At 35.0% G+C, this 22,011-nt stretch overlaps 2 protein-coding genes across 5 annotated transcripts in view; one reads left to right on the top strand and one right to left on the bottom strand.

Annotated features, from left to right (window-relative positions):
- Positions 1 to 10,249, top strand: part of LOC121730110 (phosphatidate phosphatase LPIN2) — a 33,561-nt gene extending 23,312 nt beyond the window's left edge. For 2 of the 4 annotated variants that reach the window (XM_042118962.1, XM_042118961.1), the window contains exons 8-15: positions 485 to 597; positions 2,331 to 2,518; positions 3,728 to 3,834; positions 5,403 to 5,551; positions 6,639 to 6,777; positions 7,127 to 7,342; positions 8,175 to 8,278; positions 9,632 to 10,249. In XM_042118962.1, the coding sequence (XP_041974896.1) occupies positions 485 to 597; positions 2,331 to 2,518; positions 3,728 to 3,834; positions 5,403 to 5,551; positions 6,639 to 6,777; positions 7,127 to 7,342; positions 8,175 to 8,278; positions 9,632 to 9,782 (1,167 nt within the window). In that variant the 3' untranslated portion in view covers positions 9,783 to 10,249. Of the gene's footprint in view, positions 1 to 484; positions 598 to 2,330; positions 2,519 to 3,727; positions 3,835 to 5,402; positions 5,552 to 6,638; positions 6,778 to 7,126; positions 7,343 to 8,174; positions 8,279 to 8,358; positions 8,457 to 9,631 lie in introns of all 4 variants that reach the window. The other 2 variants (XM_042118964.1, XM_042118963.1) reach the window with 2 other exon arrangements.
- Positions 10,250 to 16,053: 5,804 nt separating this feature from the next.
- LOC121730246 (mRNA turnover protein 4 homolog) lies at positions 16,054 to 19,199 on the bottom strand. The gene is made up of 4 exons (XM_042119214.1): positions 19,049 to 19,199; positions 18,723 to 18,967; positions 18,400 to 18,648; positions 16,054 to 16,297 (listed from the first exon to the last, which is right to left on the bottom strand). The coding sequence occupies exons 1-4, from the start codon at positions 19,074 to 19,076 to the stop codon at positions 16,091 to 16,093; spliced, it is 729 nt and encodes a 242-aa protein (XP_041975148.1). The 5' UTR covers positions 19,077 to 19,199; the 3' UTR covers positions 16,054 to 16,090.
- Between the last annotated feature and the right edge of the window lie 2,812 nt (positions 19,200 to 22,011).

The following is a 22,011-nucleotide window of genomic DNA, read 5'->3' on the forward strand; positions in this document are numbered from 1 at the left end:
GTAACAACCCTAGATTTATTGGTAATCGTGCATTCTCTTTCATGAATGTGACATAATATACAATTATACATGGTACAATCAGATTTTACCTTGCTGGCGCAAGTATAATGTCCGCCCTAAATGGGCGTAACTCTCGCTGTTTCAGCATTCAATCAATATTATGGGACCTCAGGCTACGGCTAAACATTTCTAGAGTTATTTGGTTACTTTGTAGGTTGATAGCCCCCCAAAAAATATCAGTTTAAGAGATCTTCTACTATAATTTTTATCTTTTAATACGCTTTTATTAGCTTATGCTGTAGATGTATGTATGTAACGGAATCTTTGAGCACTATTTTTACCTATCTCCAGTAGTCTAATTCGAAATTTTGCATAATATGTATTAGGAGCCATTGACAATGCAATAATTTGTTAAAAATTTGTGTTTTTTAGTTTTTTTTTTTTAACTATTAATATTATTTCTAAACCAGTAATATTATTACAGCGCGTCATGGAAGAACTGGAGAAAGAGTCTGAGGAGTCTCACACGAGCTCAGACGCCGCTAAACCACGTGCCTACTCCTGGTGGAACTGGCGGCGGTCCAATGACGCTAAGCGGTGAGTTGTGACGTCACTAGTGTAGCAAGACGGCGTCATTAAGGTTCAGAGCCTAATAGCTGTTAGTGATATCAATAAGAGACAAAACAATAATTGCAAAACTCCAAAAAGGAGTAATACTAAGGCTGGGACAATTTATGTAGAATTTGGAACACTGAGAGTTTTATAGCACTGGTAATAAGTTTGATACTATTTTAACGGTGGTGGGTGTGAAAATCGTAGTGTTTTGTGTGAAGTCAAATGTCAATGTCTAAATCTATCGATTCGACAAATACTTGTAGTTGGGGAGGGGAAGAGGGGATTTCGGGAGTAGCTCGAGCGTGTCAGATTAAGCTTGCATAGGCTTCCGACATGTGTCTAGTTATCATGGTATAGAAATCAGATTTCTCACGTCGTGGGTAATTTTTTCTTTTATATTGAAATGTCGGGTCTGTCAGCTTAAGACCCAATTTCACCAACCCCTGTTTGTTAAATCCCAACAAGGCATTACTTAACAAACCTTGGAAAATTAAACAGACTGTTAAAATACTTATGTCCCACAGTAAAAATTTAACATCGGATTAATAAATGCAATGTTAAGTGAACAACGAGTGAACAACTATCAATTCGTTCATTCTTGTTATAAGGCGATGAAATTGCAATGTACAAGATTAATACGACATGTTTGCTGCAATGTGTCACTTTCTTCCATAGTAGTATAATAGTAGATAAAGCGACCAAATTAAAATATCACTGATCGCATACATTTGTTACGCTATAATAGTTCTTCTTAATTTACCAGGTTAATAATTATTATCTGTCAAAGCTGAAAACATGAATCATAATACAAACTTTTATTTACTTATTTCGGTTTGGTAATTTTGATACAAGTTAGTATATTTGCAATGTCAAGGAAAATCCGAAGGCTGAATTTTTGACAAAGTGAAAATAAGTAATTATTCATAACTATGAAAATAATTAATAATAAGGACGTAGCGGAAACATGGCGGAAAGACTCAAAAGTCAAAACAGATTCTTTTATTGATATTGCACATTATTGTCTTTGAAAGTTGTTATTTTGACTCACATAACAGCCTGTTAAATATTTAACGGACCTCCATAGCAGGAATTAAATTTAACACCGTGTTAGGTGATTTAACATGACATTAGGGCATGGTGGAACGCTCGATAGCTCTAACAGGCCGTTAACTGATTTAACAAGCCATTATTTATTTAACATTGCTTGATGAAACTGGGTCTAAGATAGGGGATGTTAAGCATACCCAAAGAAGCTTCCATATAGAGCACTGACGATTCAAAGGTTATTTAAGCCTGTAGGGACATTTTAAAATATAAAAAATAAAGCTTCATATTTTCATAACTAAGCTTCGTAGATATTTTATTTTGCTCTGACTAAATGATTTAGTCCTTGTTATCTAAAATATATTTATAATTTACCTAAATAAGCATTTTCTGAATATATTTTCTTTTTTAAAACTTTAAAATGGCTGTAGTTTCTGAACCCACCGCTAAAATAAAAAAACGCTCTTAGTATTTTTTTATCAGCTTGACCTAATGTACAAAACCTACTAGGTCTCCATGACGCTCGAGTGACTACAAAAATAGCACCCTCCCCTCCTCTACTATTGATTTTCAGCTCTATTGTTTCAGCGTTTGAACTCCGTATCTTATTATTATAAGCAACTAGATTTGCCTAATTATTTAAAATATCTAATACTTTTTCGTCTCTTTAGGAGTGATTCGTCGCAGCCAAAAGAGGATATGACAAAACCTGAGGGTACAGACACCAAGACGGAGTCCACAGACGAAGACCAAACGGACCACTGGATGGACGACAAAGTGGAGAAGAAAGTCACAGTGGATGTAATGGAGCCGATAGAAACTGAGGCGGTGCCAATACCGCCCGAGCCCCAAGATCAAGGTAGTCTATATTTAGTGTGACACGAGTTGACCCGATATTTGTACTGTATATTGTCATATGTATTGTTGTATGGACTACACTTTACAGTGTAATGACAGTAGTTCCATGATCTAAAATACTTATATCTTGTGAAATATTATTGTATTACAGTCTACACTCTAAAATCTAGTGAATGTAGTTCAGTGATTTGAGAATATCTAAAACGGTAGGCCCTCTGTAAAGAAGACCTAATAACAGTAGTCCAATGAACTGAAATTTGAGAATAGTGTGATAGAGATAGAGCAATGCATCAATGTACGCAACCAGCGGGGCTAAAATGGTCGCTTTGAAGAATCATGATATGAATCATAATATGATTCATTTTTCTAAAATCGCAAAATGCAACTCTGCTTGCAATTCATTTGTGTATTTTTGTACTGATTTGACATTTGTCAGTTTGACAGTTTTGACAATTCATTTTCTGAATTGATTGAGAGGAGTTGTATGTGACCATTTTAGCCCCGCAGGACTTCTACCTGACATTTTTATTAGTTACATAGTTCAGCTAACGAAACTATTAGGGCGTTCGCTGCATTGAGCGTGTGCCCGTCACGGCGCCCGCCATAGTAATCGTGCGACGGCTGACCCGCTCAACGCCGTCGCACGGCTGACACGAACTCCCTTACGGATCCGACATAATAGTTTCGTAATGTTTCTTTGTTTGTTAGATAGAATCTTGAGAAGTTAAAGAGCCATAAATTGGAGATGTGCTTACTTTTAATTTTCGTTTTCAAATAACATCTATATCGCCGCGCCACTACGGGGTAGTATTCCTGTGTGGCCTGACTAACGCTTGACTGGTTTCTACTTTCTATCATAACACCAAGGGCCTGTTTCACCACTTCCTGATAAGGGCCGGATAGGCTATCCACAACTTATTTGACAGATTCTCCATACTCTATCTGTCAAGTTAAGTTGTAGATAGCCTATCCGGCACTTATCAGAAAGTAGTGATAAAGTCCCTAAATGTTGCTTGCAACTTGGTTGCTTCGAAACTCGTTTATTGTTCAGAAACCAAACATTTCTCCAGGATAAAACTATTTTTGTCCTTTTCGGGGACTCTAATATAATCAAAATCGGTTGAGTGGTTTAATCGTGATGGTAATAGACAGACAGAATGACAGGCATTTATATTACATAATATTAAATATTATGTATTTTTGTACACAGTACGTCACGAGCACAGCTCTTCAGAGTCAGACAACGAGGGCAACGTCAAGTCCAACAGGAGACAATCCTCCTTCAGGAAAACGTTGCGGTTATCGTCAGAGCAGATCGTAAGTTTATCTTTGATTTCATCCTTATAGATTATCTAATATGGATTATGTCTAATAAGTAGATTACGGCCCAATTCCACCAATGTCTGTTAGTGTTAACAGATTGTTAAAATATCATGTCTTCTCTTTCATTCATATTAAAAACGAAAGTGGTAACGTAATACTAATTAGAGCATAACTTTAATAGTCGTTGGTGAAATTGGGCCTAAGCTTCATAATATTATAAAGATCTATTATGGGACCTAAACTTTGCTTCTGTGATTTTTTCGTAGTAAAACACCCATCCTTTCTTTTAAAATCAAAAATTATATTTGCTTGTCGCATTTAGATTGTCGCATCATATTATACCCGACTCCCGAGACACATTGACAACGAATGGTTGGCAAACGTTGGCGAAACGTTGGCGGCAGGAAATTACGTAATTGGTCTTTCTCATAATCTTAATACGTGGAGATCAAAGTTCATTTTATCGTCTAATAGGTAAAATATATAAGACTAGACGACGCCCGTAACTCCGTTGCGCCAAAATTTGTTTATCGCGCGAGAAACGTACATTTTTGGTAAAGGGGTGAAGAGTATCCTATGTCCTTTCCCGGGACTCACTCAAATCACTCATCATACGGCAAAATCGGTTCAGTGGTTTGGGCGTGACGATGTGACATACAGACATACATAAACCATTCTAGCGAACTATTTAATTTTCTTGTGAAATAGGTATGAGTCATGTAGCATTAAAAACTACCTATGTGTAGCTCGTATAAAATTCATTTAAATAGAAAACCGAGTGGCATAATGAATGTCGTACATGCATTAAAATTCCTCTTTGTCACTTTGACCTTTTAAAATTTCTTTGTGGATTTTAGTACGACCCACTTACCAATAATAGGTCAATGTCAGATCGGATCGCTAGAATTATAAACGACTTAACGGATTCAAGACTCATTACATTGTTTGTTAATTACTATGAAGGATTTTTGATTATTCAAAAGTAGGTGGAATACATAGAATTACTTTAGTTTTCGTTGTGTAAAATATGAGTCGTTTTTAAGTAGTCGATATCCTTACGTTTTGTTGTTAAGCTTTTAATTGTCAATACATATAGTTCGGTAGCCAGATAGAAAGAAATTTGAACAAAAATCTTGGTATAATATTGGTGTCATTTTAATGCTTTATCTTATGCGAGCCGGATACTAAAGACTGAAGTTTAATATCTGTATCGTTAGGAAAGTGTTGTGTAGAGTGTAGACTATTGTACCGATGACGGATACCTATGGTACCGAATGTATAACGGCCATCCAAGCCAGTAATTTTGGTAACTGCTTTAGCAAACTGGATCAAAACCTTGATTTCAACAGAAAAGTTTTGATAATGAGATTTATGCTTAAATCATGCCCATATATTATAAGTATCATAAAACATTGTCACCACTTGACACACAGCAAATCTATCTGTGATATTTGGTGATAAAAGCACTATTTGAGGTCCCTACGCCAGTCATTCATCGCTTGACATCAGTCCTATCAGTGACTACTCTTCTGCTCTTCGCTGTAGCCTTCCTTTTTTTTCAGAAAAAGCTAAACCTGCGCATGGGCATGAACGAGATGGAGTTCAGCGTGACGACGGCGTACCAGGGCACGACGCGCTGCAAGTGCAACGTGTTCCGCTGGCGGCACGACGACAAAATCGTCATCTCCGACATCGACGGCACCATCACCAAGTGAGTGACCACGTCAGAGCTCGTATCACTAGAATGAGCTCGAAAGGGGCGGGGGTTGGGAGGCTCACCTCCAACATTTTTTCTTAATATAAAATATGGGGCAAAAGAGTCACCTGATATTATATAACTACTGCCACCCATGGACACTCGCAATATTAGAAGAGCTGCTGCAGGTGCGTTGCCGGCCTTTTCAGAGGGAATACGCTCTCTTCCTGAAGGTTTGCAGGTCGTATAGGTCCGGAAATACTGCTGGTGACAGTTCGTTTCGGAGTTTTACTGTGCGCGGCATAAAATTACGCGAACATTAATTAATTATAATTGATTTGCCGTCAACGGCACTATCTTCAAGTGTGTCTTTCCCCTGCCTCATCAGTCACCACCGAAGGCTAGGGTAAATGCCGCCTATCGATGTTGGGGATCTCCCGTAACTCAGAGCTCGTGCCAGGGCTGTATAATGTAGTCATAGTGTCACAAACTCATCATCTCATCATCACGTGATGACATGCGATACCTGTAAAGATCTATTGCATACTTAACATTAGACTTGCGTAGTTGCGTCATGGCAATGAGTTTCTAAAATACTAGAGTAGCAATGTCTTACAAAAGATTCTCAGAAATGCGTAACCACTTTTTTGTTCAAAAGACAATGTCAAGTCATATATTCGTTATGTCATTATGTATGTGAGATATGCCTGCAGGCATCTTCAAAGTGGCAACGCGTTGCTACCGTAAACTTCCAATCTAGTTACGTTAGTAACATAGAATATCATTGCGTCATGGTGTCAATACTTCGGTACATCACTACCAAACTTACGTCATTGTGTCAATACTTGGATACACTAGTAGGGAACTGGGTGTGTATGAGTCCCCTATATTATGTTCAATGTCAAAGTAGCAGTGCTGAAAGTTTTTTTTAAACTTTTGTATGGGGAAATTCCTGACGCTATGCGCTGGGGTGTTTGCCCATACAAAACACAAAAAAATTTGCCCTTTCAGAGCTGTAACTTCCACAGTAAACTATATAAGGGACACTTGCAAACCCTAAAGTATTATACTGTTTGTGATTATAACATGGTGTATATGTCAGGTCTGACGTGCTGGGCCATATCTTCCCGCTGGTGGGCAAGGACTGGGCGCAGTCGGGCGTCGCGCAGCTCTTCACCAAGATCAAGAACAACGGCTACCAGCTGCTGTATCTGTCCGCTAGAGCCATTGGACAGGCTAAGGTAAGACTATAAGTCCGCAGGCATATTCTGTAGCTATAAAAATAAGGCCTTTGCGAAAATTGTGGATGATTCACATAATATAATATGAGCCAGCTAAGAGCGTAATGAGCACTCTTTGTGGCGGGGAAAAATTATTCCAAATATTCATGCAGTTGCCCAAGTACGTATGGAAAATAATGGCGGCTATAGTTTAAATGTCAAGTATTAAACACTGTCAATAAAAAAATCTACAGACTGATATTTGTCTATCTGAGTTTACACATCCTAATTCTAAAAGACCTGAGACTAGCTCAATTAAAATTGCTTCAATACAATTTGTCAGCTCTACAAACTATTATTCTATTTGCAGGTAACACGACAATACCTGCGTTCTATCAGACAGGGTGAGGTGTGCCTGCCGGACGGACCACTACTGCTGAACCCCACATCCCTACTGCGCGCCTTCCACAGAGAGGTCATCGAGAAAAAGCCAGAAGAATTCAAGATACAGTGTCTGGCTGATATCAAAGCGTTGTTCCCGACCGGCTCCAACCCGTTCTACGCTGGATATGGCAATAGAGTTAATGTAAGTGGATATATGCTTTTAAAAAATTAATATAATAATAATAGTAGTGTAAGTGATGAAATATATAGTTTTTTTTTGCAATTATTACAAAATTTCATAAAGTATTTTTTTTGTATTATTATTTAATGTATATTAATACGTGAGCCAAAAACTTTGTATCCCTTTTGACGAAAATTGGGGAAACGTGGATGAATGAAATTTTGCACAGTTATAGTTTATATGCTGAAGGAGTGCATCGAGCTAATATTATTTTGAAATTATGCTTTTATCATACGTTTTTTTAACAAATAAAACATTACACACACTACAACACACACACTAGGAAAAATGACAGATTTTTAAGTGACAAGCCTATACATACGAATTATACTCTTTTATTTATGGTTGAAGTCTGTTGACAACAAGGTGACAAATTGAAAATGGATTATAGTTTTTTTTATTGAATCTTAGATACTATTAGACAATGCTATTTTAGTATATTAGTCTGAAATCAGCTGAGTCCCAGAGACAAGAGTTGAAAAAATATATCATAAGGTCAATATATTTTTTAGAAAATATATGTAGTAGTCCTAATGTCGTTGAAACTAAGGTCGAATTTCGACCATTGGGCGATCTCTAGTTATGATATGTATGTATGAAACGAAATCGACCGTTAGTCAGGTAGTCATGGTACTCAAAATGAGTATTAAAGTAAAGTAAGTAAAAAAATAGAATAGCGCGATTTTTCTAGAGCTTACCGCCATCTACATTTGACACATTGAACTAATATTATGCTATATTTCTAAAGGCTTTAACTACTGCAACGTGTGCATAAAAATGACTTGTTTTACAGGACGTCTGTGCTTATCAAGCCGTGGGGATCCCAATAGTGAGAATATTCACCATCAACTACAAAGGCGAGCTGAAACACGAACTGACACAGACATTCCAATCCACGTGAGTACCAAACTTACTACCGTCATCACGCGACTAACTCCCGTACGTGCATTGCTATATGTACCATATTTCTATTTCAGCTACCACGTGCAAAGTGACATGGTCGATGATTTCTTCCCGCCGAAAAACGATAAAATTGTTAGCTAGCGTTAATTGTTATAACTGCGCGACGTTTCTGGTAAGCCGTATGGCATGAGCTTGGCGCGCTGTCTTCACTCTATGGCATATTAACCTCATCGACAAATAACAGCAATCATCGACATGTCATCTCTGTTTCTGTTTTTCCGTGTTGTACTCTTTGTCTGGGGTTTTCAATAAGAAAAAAGTGTGCCGTGCGTTGCTTTTCGTGTTTGTTTTTTGGGAAAAAAAGACGAAACAACTGTTATATTGGATAGGCAATCTAAATATGAATTCTACTGATAATGAAACAAAGGAATTTTTACGCTGCCTGTAAATTATTAATCTAAATAATAATTTACAAATAAAAGATAATAGAATTAGCACAAATACGGTCAATAATTTTAATCTAAATGTTTAATTATCTACAACAAATAAGACTGTATTATTGTAAGTCGTTGGGTACAAACTTCAATTTATTAGTCCGCGATCTATATCATGATATCTGCAAAACCTTAAACATTACTATCCGGGATAGATTAATATTAGGGTCATAAACTACTACATCAAATGCCTCCCGGTCCCGCGTTTAGGAAAAATAACATTAGTAGATAAAACAAAAGTCAAAATAATAACTTTTCTAAATCATGCTTAAGAAACTAACTTTTCAATAATCAATACTTAATAATAAATCAACACAATAATGGGGTCAAGGTAATTATGGTGAATGGACTCTGGTGTTGGCAACATTGCAGGCTAAAATCATGGTCCTCGGTATAAATGGTTAATGGTTATCTCATTTTTATATTAATTATTTGATTAAAGTTAATAAATCAATTTAACTATAATAAGACAAAGTATCAGTTAAATATTTAAGAGACTCGACATCAGACATAATATTGTATAAAACTTTAAACAGTAAAAAGCTTTGGTGCCTTATTGTGGCACTTCATAATGTAATCAATTGATTTCTTGTGTCAGTTTGACAAGTTCACTAGAGGTTTATGAGCAGGTGTTTTAGGCATTTTATTAAACAAGAACAAAAGTACCAACAAACGTTATTTAGGCTACCGTGTGGAAATCTTATTTTGCGAAGATCTTAGCCGATTTTCTAACCCTTGTGCATAATAATTAATAACTTAAATCATTTAGCCATTTTACGTAACTTACGAGCATATAATATCTCAAAAAAATATATTTTTTAACACAATATTATAACCGTATTTAACGTTACAGGTATTCGCACATGTCCGTGCTAGTGGACCAAGTGTTCCCGCCCGCGGATGAGCCTTCAGACGAGTTCTCCGCCAGCGTTTACTGGCGCGACCCGCTGCCCGATTTGCCGCCGCTGCCAACTTTCGCTGCTAGTGCGCCCCCCGCTCACTAGATGGCGCTGTACGTCGCCGCCATCTTGTGACACTCTTTGTCAAGTAGCGCTTAACAACTAGTGTCTTTGAATTACGATTGCTGGCTAATTACAACAGTTCGGCAAATAAGACAGCTACGGCCCTTTAGTGCGTCTGACAGAGGGCACCGTTAAATTAGTTCGGCACAGGCGTTATAAAGAACAAGCTGAAAAGACTGCTACCGCCCTCTAGTGACAGCTCATTGAATTTTGTGTGTAATTCGATGCCCGCCGAATTAAAATGTAATATGAACTTACGGTGTACGTTGTGTGAACGACTAAGCGACTTGAATGTTTAATTCCAATAGTGCTTATTAGTTTGCAATGTTTAGTAGTGATTGTGATTTACGTTTGACTGTGTAGTATGTTGTAACCCTTGAAATTATGGAAAAACGCTAGTTATATACTGGCCTAAGAGCATCCTTGGTTTGTAAGGACTCATTGGTCACTAGGCAAAGCGCAATAAACTACGACAAAAATCTGTTTCACACATACCTATTATTGAAATTGTCGCTGGCGACAATAATAAAAACTGAAAAAATATATATATAAAAATTAATTTTTGCATGCCTATAAATTTAGTGCTATTCATGCCTACGATTTTGCACAGACGTTTTATGAATTAAATGTGAAACCAATCGTTATGACATGTAGAGTAGTAATGATATCGAAATTTTGAATCCCAGCAATTTCTTAATATAGTAAACTGTGCGAACGAAGCCAAGTTTATTGTATTTTGGCACGGACGTTCGACACGATTACTATAATTTTGGCACTATTTGGAATGTCATCGACAAAAAAAACTTAAGTACTCAATACACATAATATAAATTTCCTAAAATAAATAGCTTCGTAATAACCCACGCACAAATATACCAAAGAACCTACAACGATATAACACTATGTATAATTAGCAAATATTATAATCAAAATAAACCTTTTATAGCATAAAGCAATACTAAATAAATTTTCGAAACATCGTTGTGAAAAAAAAAAAGTATTAACTTGATAAAGGTTACATACAAAAACCTTAAGACCCAGTTTCATCAAGCAATGTTAAATAAATAATGGCTTGTTAAAGCAGTTAACGGCCTGTTAGAGCTATCGAGCGTTCCACCATACGCTAATGTCATGTCAAATCGCCTAACACGGTGTTAAATTTTAATTCCTGCTGGGAAGGTCCGTTAAATATTTAACAGGCTGTTATATAAGTCAAAATAACAACTTTCAAAGACAATAATATGCAATAACAATAAAAGAATCTGTTTTGACTTTTGAGTTTTTCCGCCATGTTCCCGCTACGTCCTTAATATTAATTATTTCATAGTTATGAATAATTATTTATTTTCACTTTGTCAAAAATTCAGCCCTCGGATTTTCCTTGACATTGCAAATATACTAACTTGTATCAAAATTACCAAACCGAAATATGTAAATAAAAGTTTGTATTATGATTCATGTTTTCAGCTTTGACAGATAATAATTATTAACCTGGTAAATAAGAAGAACTAATATAGCGTAACAAATGTATGCGATCAGTGATATTTTAATTTGGTCGCATTATCTAACTATTATATTAATAAGGAAGAAAGTGACACATTGCAGCAAACATGTCGTATTAATCTTGTACATTGCAATTTCGTCGCCTTATAACAAGAATGAACGAATTCATAGTTGTTCACTCGTTGTTCACTTAACATTGCATTTACTAATCCGCTGTTAAATTTTTACTGTGGGACATAAGTATTTTAACAGTCTGTTTAATTTTCCAAGGTCCGTTAAGTAATGCCTTGTTAGGATTTAACAAACAGAGGTTGGTGAAATTGGGTCTAAAGATCACTTTGTATTTTCAACAAACTCGTGTAGTCAAAACAAACATTTGCATGTTAACGATTTTATGCACATACAATGTTTAGGACTATGAATGTATTAATATTGTCTGTCTTGCATTTATTCTGATATCTGATTATACGTGAATTAACTTGATTTGGTAAAACCAACTAAGGATTTTTGGGCACATGATCTACTGCTCAAGTAATAGGTGGTTAAACATTATTTTGCTAAAACTTCTAAAACTATGCAGTATTTCAGAGTTGATTTTACCAAATCTTATATTATGAGTTATGACCATGTATCATATTAAAGTTTTTGTAGTTAAAAACTAAAGACTTTTTACCTTACAATAACTAGTATTTTTCTTACAATTTGTTTGATTTTTATTTGATTGAAGACTATGAATAATAAAAACTAAGGAAGAGTAACTGTGTCAAAAAATTTGTTCCGATTCTACAAAATGTGACCCGCATGCATACTTTATGCAAAAAGAGACCCGAATATGTATGCAAGAATTTTTTGTAATTATAGAAGTGACAATTATTGTCAACGGCTTTATTTTATCAATTTGAATGTAGTTTTTCGTAGCTATTGCCATATTATTTTAGTGTGCGAAAAGAACCTTGAGAACCAAATTCAAAACGATTGAAGTATGGGAGTTATGTTTCCTTAGTTTTCATTTATTCATAGATTGAATACTGTCCATTAAAGCTGGTATACACAAGTTTTCCGCATTCGATTTCGATTTGGAATTCTGTGAGACCAGCGCAAACGTTCGCCGGCTTGATCTTGAAACGTTGAAACGTGCGGAAGTCGTTCCGTTCGGATAAAAGCAAACGTGTTCGCTAGTTAATGTATTTTGTACTGATTCCGTGCATTCGGATTTGCGAATGCGGAAAACGAATTCTGAAATCGTGTGTATGCGGCCAGCCTAAACTTGGGTTTGCAATAGCTTAATTTTTGTAAGTAACTGTCGTAGTTACCAGTGCAGTGTATGAAACTAGTTAAAGTAAATAGGAGTGTTAATAATATAAAGTTAGTTTGCACTACAGCTTAGCTTGTTTGATATCATGCTGTGATGTACCATGATCTCAATTTCATTTGTATATCACCATGCAATGATTGGAAGCCCCAGTGTTGGGAGTTGATATGATTTTAGCTTCGTTATATTTTGTAAAATTCCGGCCCATCTGAAAATTTCCCAAAAAAATGGGGAAAATAGATTTACTTTTGGAAAACCCATAAAAATATTTTATTTATTTAATTGACATATTTACAGAACATAGTAAAATGAATATTTGTATTTTTGGAATGAGTCATGAGTGGTATATTAATTGAATTTAGTGTAATATAACCATTCTTAATTTTGCAAAACTTAATTTCTTGGAATGGCTATGTTACTAAATGAACTTTGCATACCTATTTTGCTGAATGTATTTACTGTGATGTCGTCATATGATGAAGCAATGCTTTACTTTTGTACTGTGATTATCTGTATTTTGTATAAGTTAACTTTGTTGCAGATGGTAGATTCATTCATAAGTGAACCATAGTATAAATATCATAGAGTAACTCATCCGTGTTCTAGATATTGAACTCGCTTAACACAGTGACTGTTAACTCAAATTATCCGAAATCACACTAATGTATGTGATGTGTGCGCCGGATTCGGGCGAGCTAGCACAATTAATATGGTCTACTGTATGTTATTTATATTGTGGTCGCACTTTTCTAAGGCAAAGCCTTCTAAGTTGAAAGGTTTATTTTTCTAAAAACAAATGTAACAGGACATTTCTATTTTACTTTTGATAAGTTGAGTTTCTTTGATTGCAGCAGGTGTATAAACAATTTAATATGTTAATTTTTATTACAAATAATTTATTCTGTGATTATTATAACATTTTTAGAATTAAAAAATAAATGATTGAAATTCTTTTAACTCTTATTTACTAACCTTCTGCCCCTGAAGAACACAGAATCAAAATCCCTTGAGTACTTTACAATATTTTGTGCAGCGGCTGCAGCCAAATCCTCGACAAGATCAAACACAGGGGTGTTATAGATTTTGTGTATTTGGATTTTGACATCACAGCTCTTGAGCAGGTGAGCTAATTCTGACTTACCACCACCTATCTCAATTTTCCATTCATAACATCAACAATATATATAATAATAAATACAATAGCGCCTTGTTAATCCGGAGAGGCACAAACACAACCCTTTGCGGATTATTGAGGCGTCCGGATTATAGTATGCAATATTTAATGTTAATAAAACACATGTTTAACTTTAGTTTCTTTAATCAATTTTTTAATATCTATGTCTAATATTTACGTGGCGGCGCCATGATTTTAGCCAACGCACTAAATTGACACTATTGTACTACGTATTACGCGTCGAGGCGAGACGAGGCGCGGCGCGGCATGAATTTGACAGATTTCAATTGCGTGAGACGTCTTGCGAATCTGTCAAATCTGCCGTGGCGTTGCGGTCTGAATCAACCCTTAGACGAAAGGAGATAAACAAAAGACTGACGGCGCATTGGCTCATGACAGCCCGCACTTACACTCCCCCGCGAATCCCGTTGGCCGGCCGGATTACAGCGATCACCGAACAAGCGGGAGTCCAGATTACCGAGGCCCTACTGTAATTATTAACCGATTCAGTGCGGTGTCATTTTTGGCAATTTCACGCGCCTGGCTGCGAACAAATATTTCGTATCTCCTCTGAGGCGCCTACCGCCAGGAACTTTGATATCTCCTCTCGGGCGCCACCCGCCAGGGATTGTAATTTATCGCTGTTTCGTCTGTTTCCAATTGTTTTTCTTTTAGTAGCGACCCAAAAGCGAACGTAAACGGAATTATAGTTCATATCAAGTATTTAAAAGTGATTATTTACGTGTACAAATAGAAATGGAAGTAACTTATTTTTATCAAGAGTTGTAAACCTTTGGCTATATTGATCAATAATTTATTTTCGTTTTATTGTAGAACGGGATATTACATGCTAGTCATGTATAACGCCAAAAATGTATCTACTTTTTATAGCATTTTATAAACAAATAAACGTTTATTTAAATTAGGTGGTAGTTTTTGAATGAAATATCTGAATTCAACAAATCAAATCAAAAAAGGAAATGATGTATTCTACGAATAATAAAAACTAAGAAAGAGTAACTGCGTCAAAAAAATTGTTCCGCGAGCTACAAAACGAAACCAGAATACATGCATACTTTATGCAAAAAGAGACCCGAATATATGCATAATTTTGTGTAATTATACAAGTGACAATAATTATTGTAAACGGCTTTTTTTCGTAAATTTGAGCGTTAGTGTTTCATAGCTATTGTCATATTTTAGTGTGCGAAAAGGAACCAAATTCAAAACGGTTGAAGTATAGGAGTAACGTTTCCTTAGTTTTTATTATTCGTGGATTATCCAAATACATCCATTTGAATAATTTTTCTTTTTGCTATATTCCATTGACATGTTTAATCTTAATATAATTTAATTTGCAATAATATCTCAATGTAATAAAATAAAATAATTATTATGTAATAATAGTTATCATAGTTTTAAGTTATACTCAGAAATTTTGTTGTTAATGTAATAATGTAGGTAGGTACTTTGCTTGAAAATTATTGTTAGTTAACAATCACTTAAGTAATTGTTCTTCAGTTTAGTAGTTAATAATTTCATAATTTCATACTTATTGTATTTTGTGGAGTTTTGATTATAAATGCCGTGTCACCTGCTAAGGTACATGCATTAGAAAAATTTATAATAATTAATATGCTTATTTTAATGATATTTCGATGTATGTGCTGTTTGGTGTCCTGATTAAATAAATAAATAAATAAATAAAGGTTCATTTTGGCAGGGTAGTTCGTATTGAAAACTCTTTTACTCGACAGTGGAGTGAAAGCGGAGCACCCAAAATTTTTTAGTGGGTAGACACTAAGACTACCATCTTACCACACTCTCGCCGGGTTAATAACACCAACAACTTTAGAAATGTTTGTTTCATACCCGTGCGAAGCAGGGGCGGGCTGCTAGTTAGTTATAAGAATAAATTATGTTGATGTGAGAATTTGCTGGTGTTGGCGTTATATATTTATAAAATGTTTAGGACTCCTGAAGTGTAAGTTTTTATGCAATATCCTAAAACTAACACTGTACACGTAAAATACGTGACAAATAAAGCCACTTTCATTGAGGGGAAACCTCTGAAAAATGTAATTTCATTATAGTTTTACAGGTAAACATTTTATCTCCTCTCGGGCGTCACCCGCTATACAGAAAAGCTACCCATGATGCCTATCGGTGACATCCGCACGGAAACGGTTAAGAATCTTTCTGGTTGTTATAAAAGGAATAATATTTACGATGTTACTGTTATCACTTTATATTATAACTATAGTGAGATAGAAAAATCTGTTTTCTTATTTTTAATTTTTATTATGTTTCATCTTCCTCCATGGCCTCTACATCATTCTCATCATCATCATCCGCTTCTTCATCACTGGGCACATCAACATCTTTATGAAATCCTTTCCCTTTGGTCCAGTGACACTTAATCACAACTTTGAATGTGGCCAATTGTATGCCCAATAGTTTTAATATACTCGCTTGCTCTGGAGTTAGAGGAACACCCTTTTTACACACCTGCAAGCAAATACAGAATGTAATGAGAGTCATTAAATAAAAGGGCGATTCTGCTAGAGACGACCCTTGACACGAATTTTTAAATTACAGCATTTGTTACATTTTTTTATTGAATTAAAAATAAAAAGATGTATATTTACTAGCAAAAGAACTTTTATCAGTAAAAATTTAAATTTGAATGATTTATAACATTCTGAAGTGATATCATCTAACGGCGCGAGAAAAACTGCTTATGCCACACATGATTATTATTTACTACAAATCACTAGCTCGAAGTTGAATTTCACTACATAATATTGACTGTATAACATAAGTTTATATTTCTGAGCAAAAAAAATCAATAATTTTGAATTAGTTTTCAAACATTGCTAAACAAAAGTTGCAATTGTTGCACCCGCGATAAAAAAAGTACAAAAGTTAGTTTTCTCGCTAAAATAAATTGTTAATAATTTGAAACTTTGTAAAAGTAAGAAGAATTGAGAGGGAAATAGGAATTAATCATTGGAATAAACTATTTTATGGTTTTTAATGAAAAAACAGTAGCTTAAAAGTGGTTGCACCCGCGATCGAAGCAGTATAATTGCAAAAGCAACAATTTATTTTTTGACTATTATAGTAATTTTCGTCATATTTAATATTATTAAGGTAAACAATAACGTTAAATTATATTTGTTATCAATACTTTTCATGTAATTACAAGATTTATAAAAAATTCAATAGAGTCACATCGTGTTTTATATTTTTAGATATATTTCATGTATTACATAACAGATGTTTCAAATGATGATTAATCTTGTTTTATTTTTAAACATTTTAGAAGACATGCTACAAATAACATAAAAAATTATATAATTTAATATTTTTCTTTGAAAAAAATATTTTTACTTATCATTTTCCCATATTCTTTTAAATTATAGATATTAATTTTGAATTTAATGTTTGCTGTAGTTCGGTTTGCCTAATTTACATTATTAAATTGTTTTAGTGATTTAGACGATTTATTTTCTCAGATCGATAAATGATTGATGATTAAAAAATAACAAAATTTTAAGTAGTATTATTACAACTTACTAATAATATTATGTATTGCATATCAAAAATGTAGAAATTAGTTGCAGACTTATGAGTAAATTCAATTTCTTTAGACTTGTTGCACCCGCGATATTCTGATGTTGCACCCGCGATCGTGGAAATTGTTAATAATTCCTAGTACTAATAAATTAAGAGCGTCCGTGGCCTAATGGGTAGACCTTCCGTTCGCACTCCTAGAGGGTGCAGGTTCGAACCCGGGTGGAGGCGTGTACCAATGAGACATTTTCTGATCTCAAGTACATAATACGGACGCTCGTACGGTGAAGGAAAACATCGTGAGGAAACCCGCACGTAGTTGGTCCCAGACGTATTGACTAGTTCTTTCCTCTGGACTAGGCCGACTATGATGCGAGAATGCCGTATGCGCTTGGGCAACCATACGGACATTTAAAAATCTTGTCCCAGGTACTACAGTATTTGAGGAGTGGTTACTTCGCTCTGAAAAATACTGTATAGATCATCCACAATGGATGTAAAGGCCTAGTAATAAATTAAATTAATTGTATCTAGTTAAATCATTTCTTTGTCTTGTACACTTTTGAAATATGGGTTAATAAATTACTAAAAGTTTCACAATTAACAGTATTCTCAAATGAACTCTTCCGAGTTGTTAATGGAGGACCGATTTGGTTGCACCCGCGATATTACTTCAAACATATTTTGTGGCTTTTCTTAGATTTAATTATAGTTTTCATTTACAAATCATGATTAAACTAGTTAAAATGTATCCCTTCAGAAGATAATTTATTAATAAATATGTTTTATTTTGTCAGTAGGACGCTTTAAGTGCGTCAAAATGTTACACCCGCGATAATGGAATCGCCCAAAAACTCAATGAACTTTATTTGGACAGTTGTTTACTGAGTTTTAGTTAGCACAAGCTATTTTAACACATCGATCATGGAATAACAATACACAATAGCTTATCTATTGTTATTGGATCTTGGGGCTTCATGAATTAAAAAAGTAAATAAAGAATCTAGAAGGTATACTTAAATAATTTGTCATACCTGATATTCTTTTATGAGGTGTATAACACCTCGTTCTAAAGATGTTGGAAGCCCTAAACGTCTTAAATGGGGTTCAATAGTGTGTGAAAAGTCTTTGAGTGGACCCTGGGGTAGAATTACATCCTTCGTTGCAACAAAACCTGCTCTTGCATATTCTTCTTCTGTAAAATCTTTAAACCACTGCAATACATCCATCACATCTCGGTTGGTCATAAGAAGTCCACATTGACCTTGTAATTTTTTTGATAACTGAAATTTTAAAATGTTATGTTGTTTTTTACCATAGCTCAATTACAGTTACACTAATGGTAAATAATACAAACCAAATTAAGTTGATCTTCCATTTCATCACTTTTATTTCTTCCAAGAGCAACTGCCATTACTTTGTTTTTTCCGAAAAAGAATCTTGAATCTTTCCACTCATTTCGCAAATCTTTTAACTTTGTGTTTCGCATGTTATCGACAGTGAAAAGGAAAATGTGTTCATATTTGGATAAACTATTTCTAATCTCTTCTATAATTTTTTGCTTGAGTTGGAGCCCTTTTTTATTTGTTTTCGTTAAAGAAACTGTAATAAATAAAGATATTTCATTAGAACCAAGCTAAACACATTGAAATGAAGTAAGAAAGGTTATATTGTGTGTCTTACCTTTTTTATCGCGTTTTGATTTAGGCATTTTGATAAAATAGTATTTTCTTTACGATCTAAATGAAATATTTGTATCTCGGTGAGTTTTTAATTCTTAAAACTTTTCTTTTTATAATTTCCACGTGTAGATAGTTTTGTTTAGAAATTGAAATTTGAGCTTTATGTGACAGTTGACAAATATTGACAATGACAGAAATTGTCAAGTGTAAAAAAAATCTGAAAAAAATCAGAGGAAAAATCCATAGATTAAAGTCTCTCTCTGACTGATTTTTTTATTAAAGCCATGTTTGCGTCGTGACCGGCGACACTGCGTTTTTACGATATACTTTCAAGTTCCATTGCGGGGTTAATATCGCAGGGCTTCATAACGTTATACCAGAAAAAATATCGTTACGTACCGGTATTTTCCATAGACTTAATATGTACTGTCGTAGTATTTTCATAATGGTAGCCAGATAACGGTATTTTTTAACGATATTAATCTAGTAACATAACGAAAAAATATCGTTATAAAAATTACGGTAAATATAACGATATTTTCTGGTATCAGGTATGGGACGTTGCTAGCAAGGGCGTCGCCAAGGGGGGGGCAGGGAGGGGCAGCTGCCTCCCTAGAGACTCTAAAAAAGTTGCCAAATATAATGCAAACAACGACCACTATAATATTAAAATCTAGTAATAGATGTAAGTACGTACGTACGTGCTATAATACCTACATATTTTGTATATATATACAAAATATGTAGGTATTATAGCACGGACAATATTTTAAGGAGCGTAGCCCGTCGGATCAGAGGCGCTTTGCATACGACAGGGCGGGGCGGACCGGTCAATTTTGCCTCGAACGATAGCACAAAGGGAATCCTATAATATGTATTACCAACGCACACCAAGGGCAAACCGCGCCGCAGGTCCCTGGCGAGCTCTGGCGGCGCGGCATGTCCGCGGCTACCCGGCGCCCACCGTGAATCACACAAACCAGTTTACATGCAGTAACGTAGACGGCGGGGTGGTGCGGGGCGGCAGCTTCTATTCTCTCTATCTCCACTAGAACGAACGTCCTGAACTGACTGCCTCCACACGTCGTGTGCTTTGTGTACCTACGCGGCGAGGGCAGCTGCAGACATCGAAGGGCAGACGCGGTCTTTATTCCTTCGTGGACAAAAAGCCCGCCCCGCCCCACCCCGTCGTCCTCGTCTGCAAAACAACTGAGTCCGCCCGGCAGCCAACACACGGCGCACTTGCTGGCAATACAATAATTTACTATACAAACCGTAAATTAGTAATATTGAACAAAGATACTGAGCACTGAACTACTGACCATGTCATTCTCATTAGACGTCATTTTTCCTATAATATATACCTACTGGTCACCAGACACGTCTAGTTTAAATTTGTGCATACTGCATACTGAACTGACTGATTAAATTAAGTACTTATTTTAAAAAGGTAACGTTATCAAAGATCATATGTTTACCGTTATAAATCCTATTCACCGTTGTTTCTAGAGTCTGGCTAGCGAAAGATGAGACTGGCTTTTTATTCCAAAACTGATTATGGTAACACTGTCATTAACGTCAGTGTCACCTATAGCATTTGTTGTTTAAGTGTCAAAGTGAAAAATATTTCTGTGGTTTACGTAATTTTTTAATTTAAACGTGACGAAAACTTTGAAAAGAGATTTGCGAAAACTGCTTTTAGCTATGATTAGTAAATACGAACAAAAAAGAAGTGAAAAGGATGCAATTTTTAAACAAAAACAAGATTGTTTACATGAAATATCCCAGTGCATTGGTAAGTACAGGTAAAAGATTTTGATACTTTCAATTACAATTAATTAAAATCATTATTATTTATCATGTAATTGAATTTATTGTTTTTCAGGTAACATGAATGATGCGAAGGATTCAGTTACGCAAGTTAAAATGTCAAGCATAAATAAATTATGAGATATTATGTTCCAAGAAGAGTGTTTAAAGACAAAATCAGTTCCCTGATGAGATTTCTTCTGAGACCGGTAAGACCCTAACGTTACAAAAAATAAAATAGCTGAAAGCAACCTTGTTATTGAATGCTAACTTTATTTATGAACATATTTTCAGATATCAGTGTTTGTACCCTAAAGAGGATTAAAAAATAATGCCACATAAATAAAGGCGTGTGAATACGGAAGTTGGCTATGCATCCGCCGTATAGTCCTGACCTTCAGATTTCCACCTGTTTCAATCGCTGCAGGATTCCTTAGGCAGTGTCAGGTTGATATCACAAGAGGACTGCCAAAACCACTTGTCGCAGTTTTTTCATCAGAAGCCCCAAAATTTTTATAGCAATGGGATCGTGTCCCTACCAACAAGATGGCAAAAAGTTGTCAAACAAAATGACACCTATATATTATTTTATAGTTTGTTCGTTATAAGATGATATGGGTGACACTTCTCATATTCCTTGCTACGGGGTTTTTTTTACAAGAAAACAAAAAAAATCAAAATGTAATAAATTATATTCCATCTACAAAAACAAATGTTTCCTATAATTGTAAATGAATAAAAATGAAAAGTTGCTAAATGCTAACTTATTAATATAAAATTATAAATTTTAACTGTGAAAATTATTGTTAGGAAAATATGTGAAAAATGTCAGATGCATAAAATGGAACTTATGCCAATAGAGATTGACACTGTTGAATCGAAATCAAATCGATAAAAAGGGCGGCCATTTTAAATCGCCGGCTCCACTCTGAAACGTCAGTACGAAATCGATAATTTCGATTGCAATTCCTTTAGGAAGTGATTCGATATTTTTAAATTATCGATTAATTTTCTTAGGTAACTTCCCTACTATTGTCAATTATAATGTGTCACCCATATCATCATAAAACGCACAAACTATAGTCAATTGTAAATAAACTTTTTAAAAAAACCTGTCGAATGTTTATAATATATAAAATGCGAGAAAAAAATCCA

This window comes from Aricia agestis, chromosome 9 (assembly GCF_905147365.1).
Source record: "Aricia agestis chromosome 9, ilAriAges1.1, whole genome shotgun sequence".
NCBI classification, from domain to species: Eukaryota; Metazoa; Arthropoda; class Insecta; order Lepidoptera; family Lycaenidae; genus Aricia; species Aricia agestis.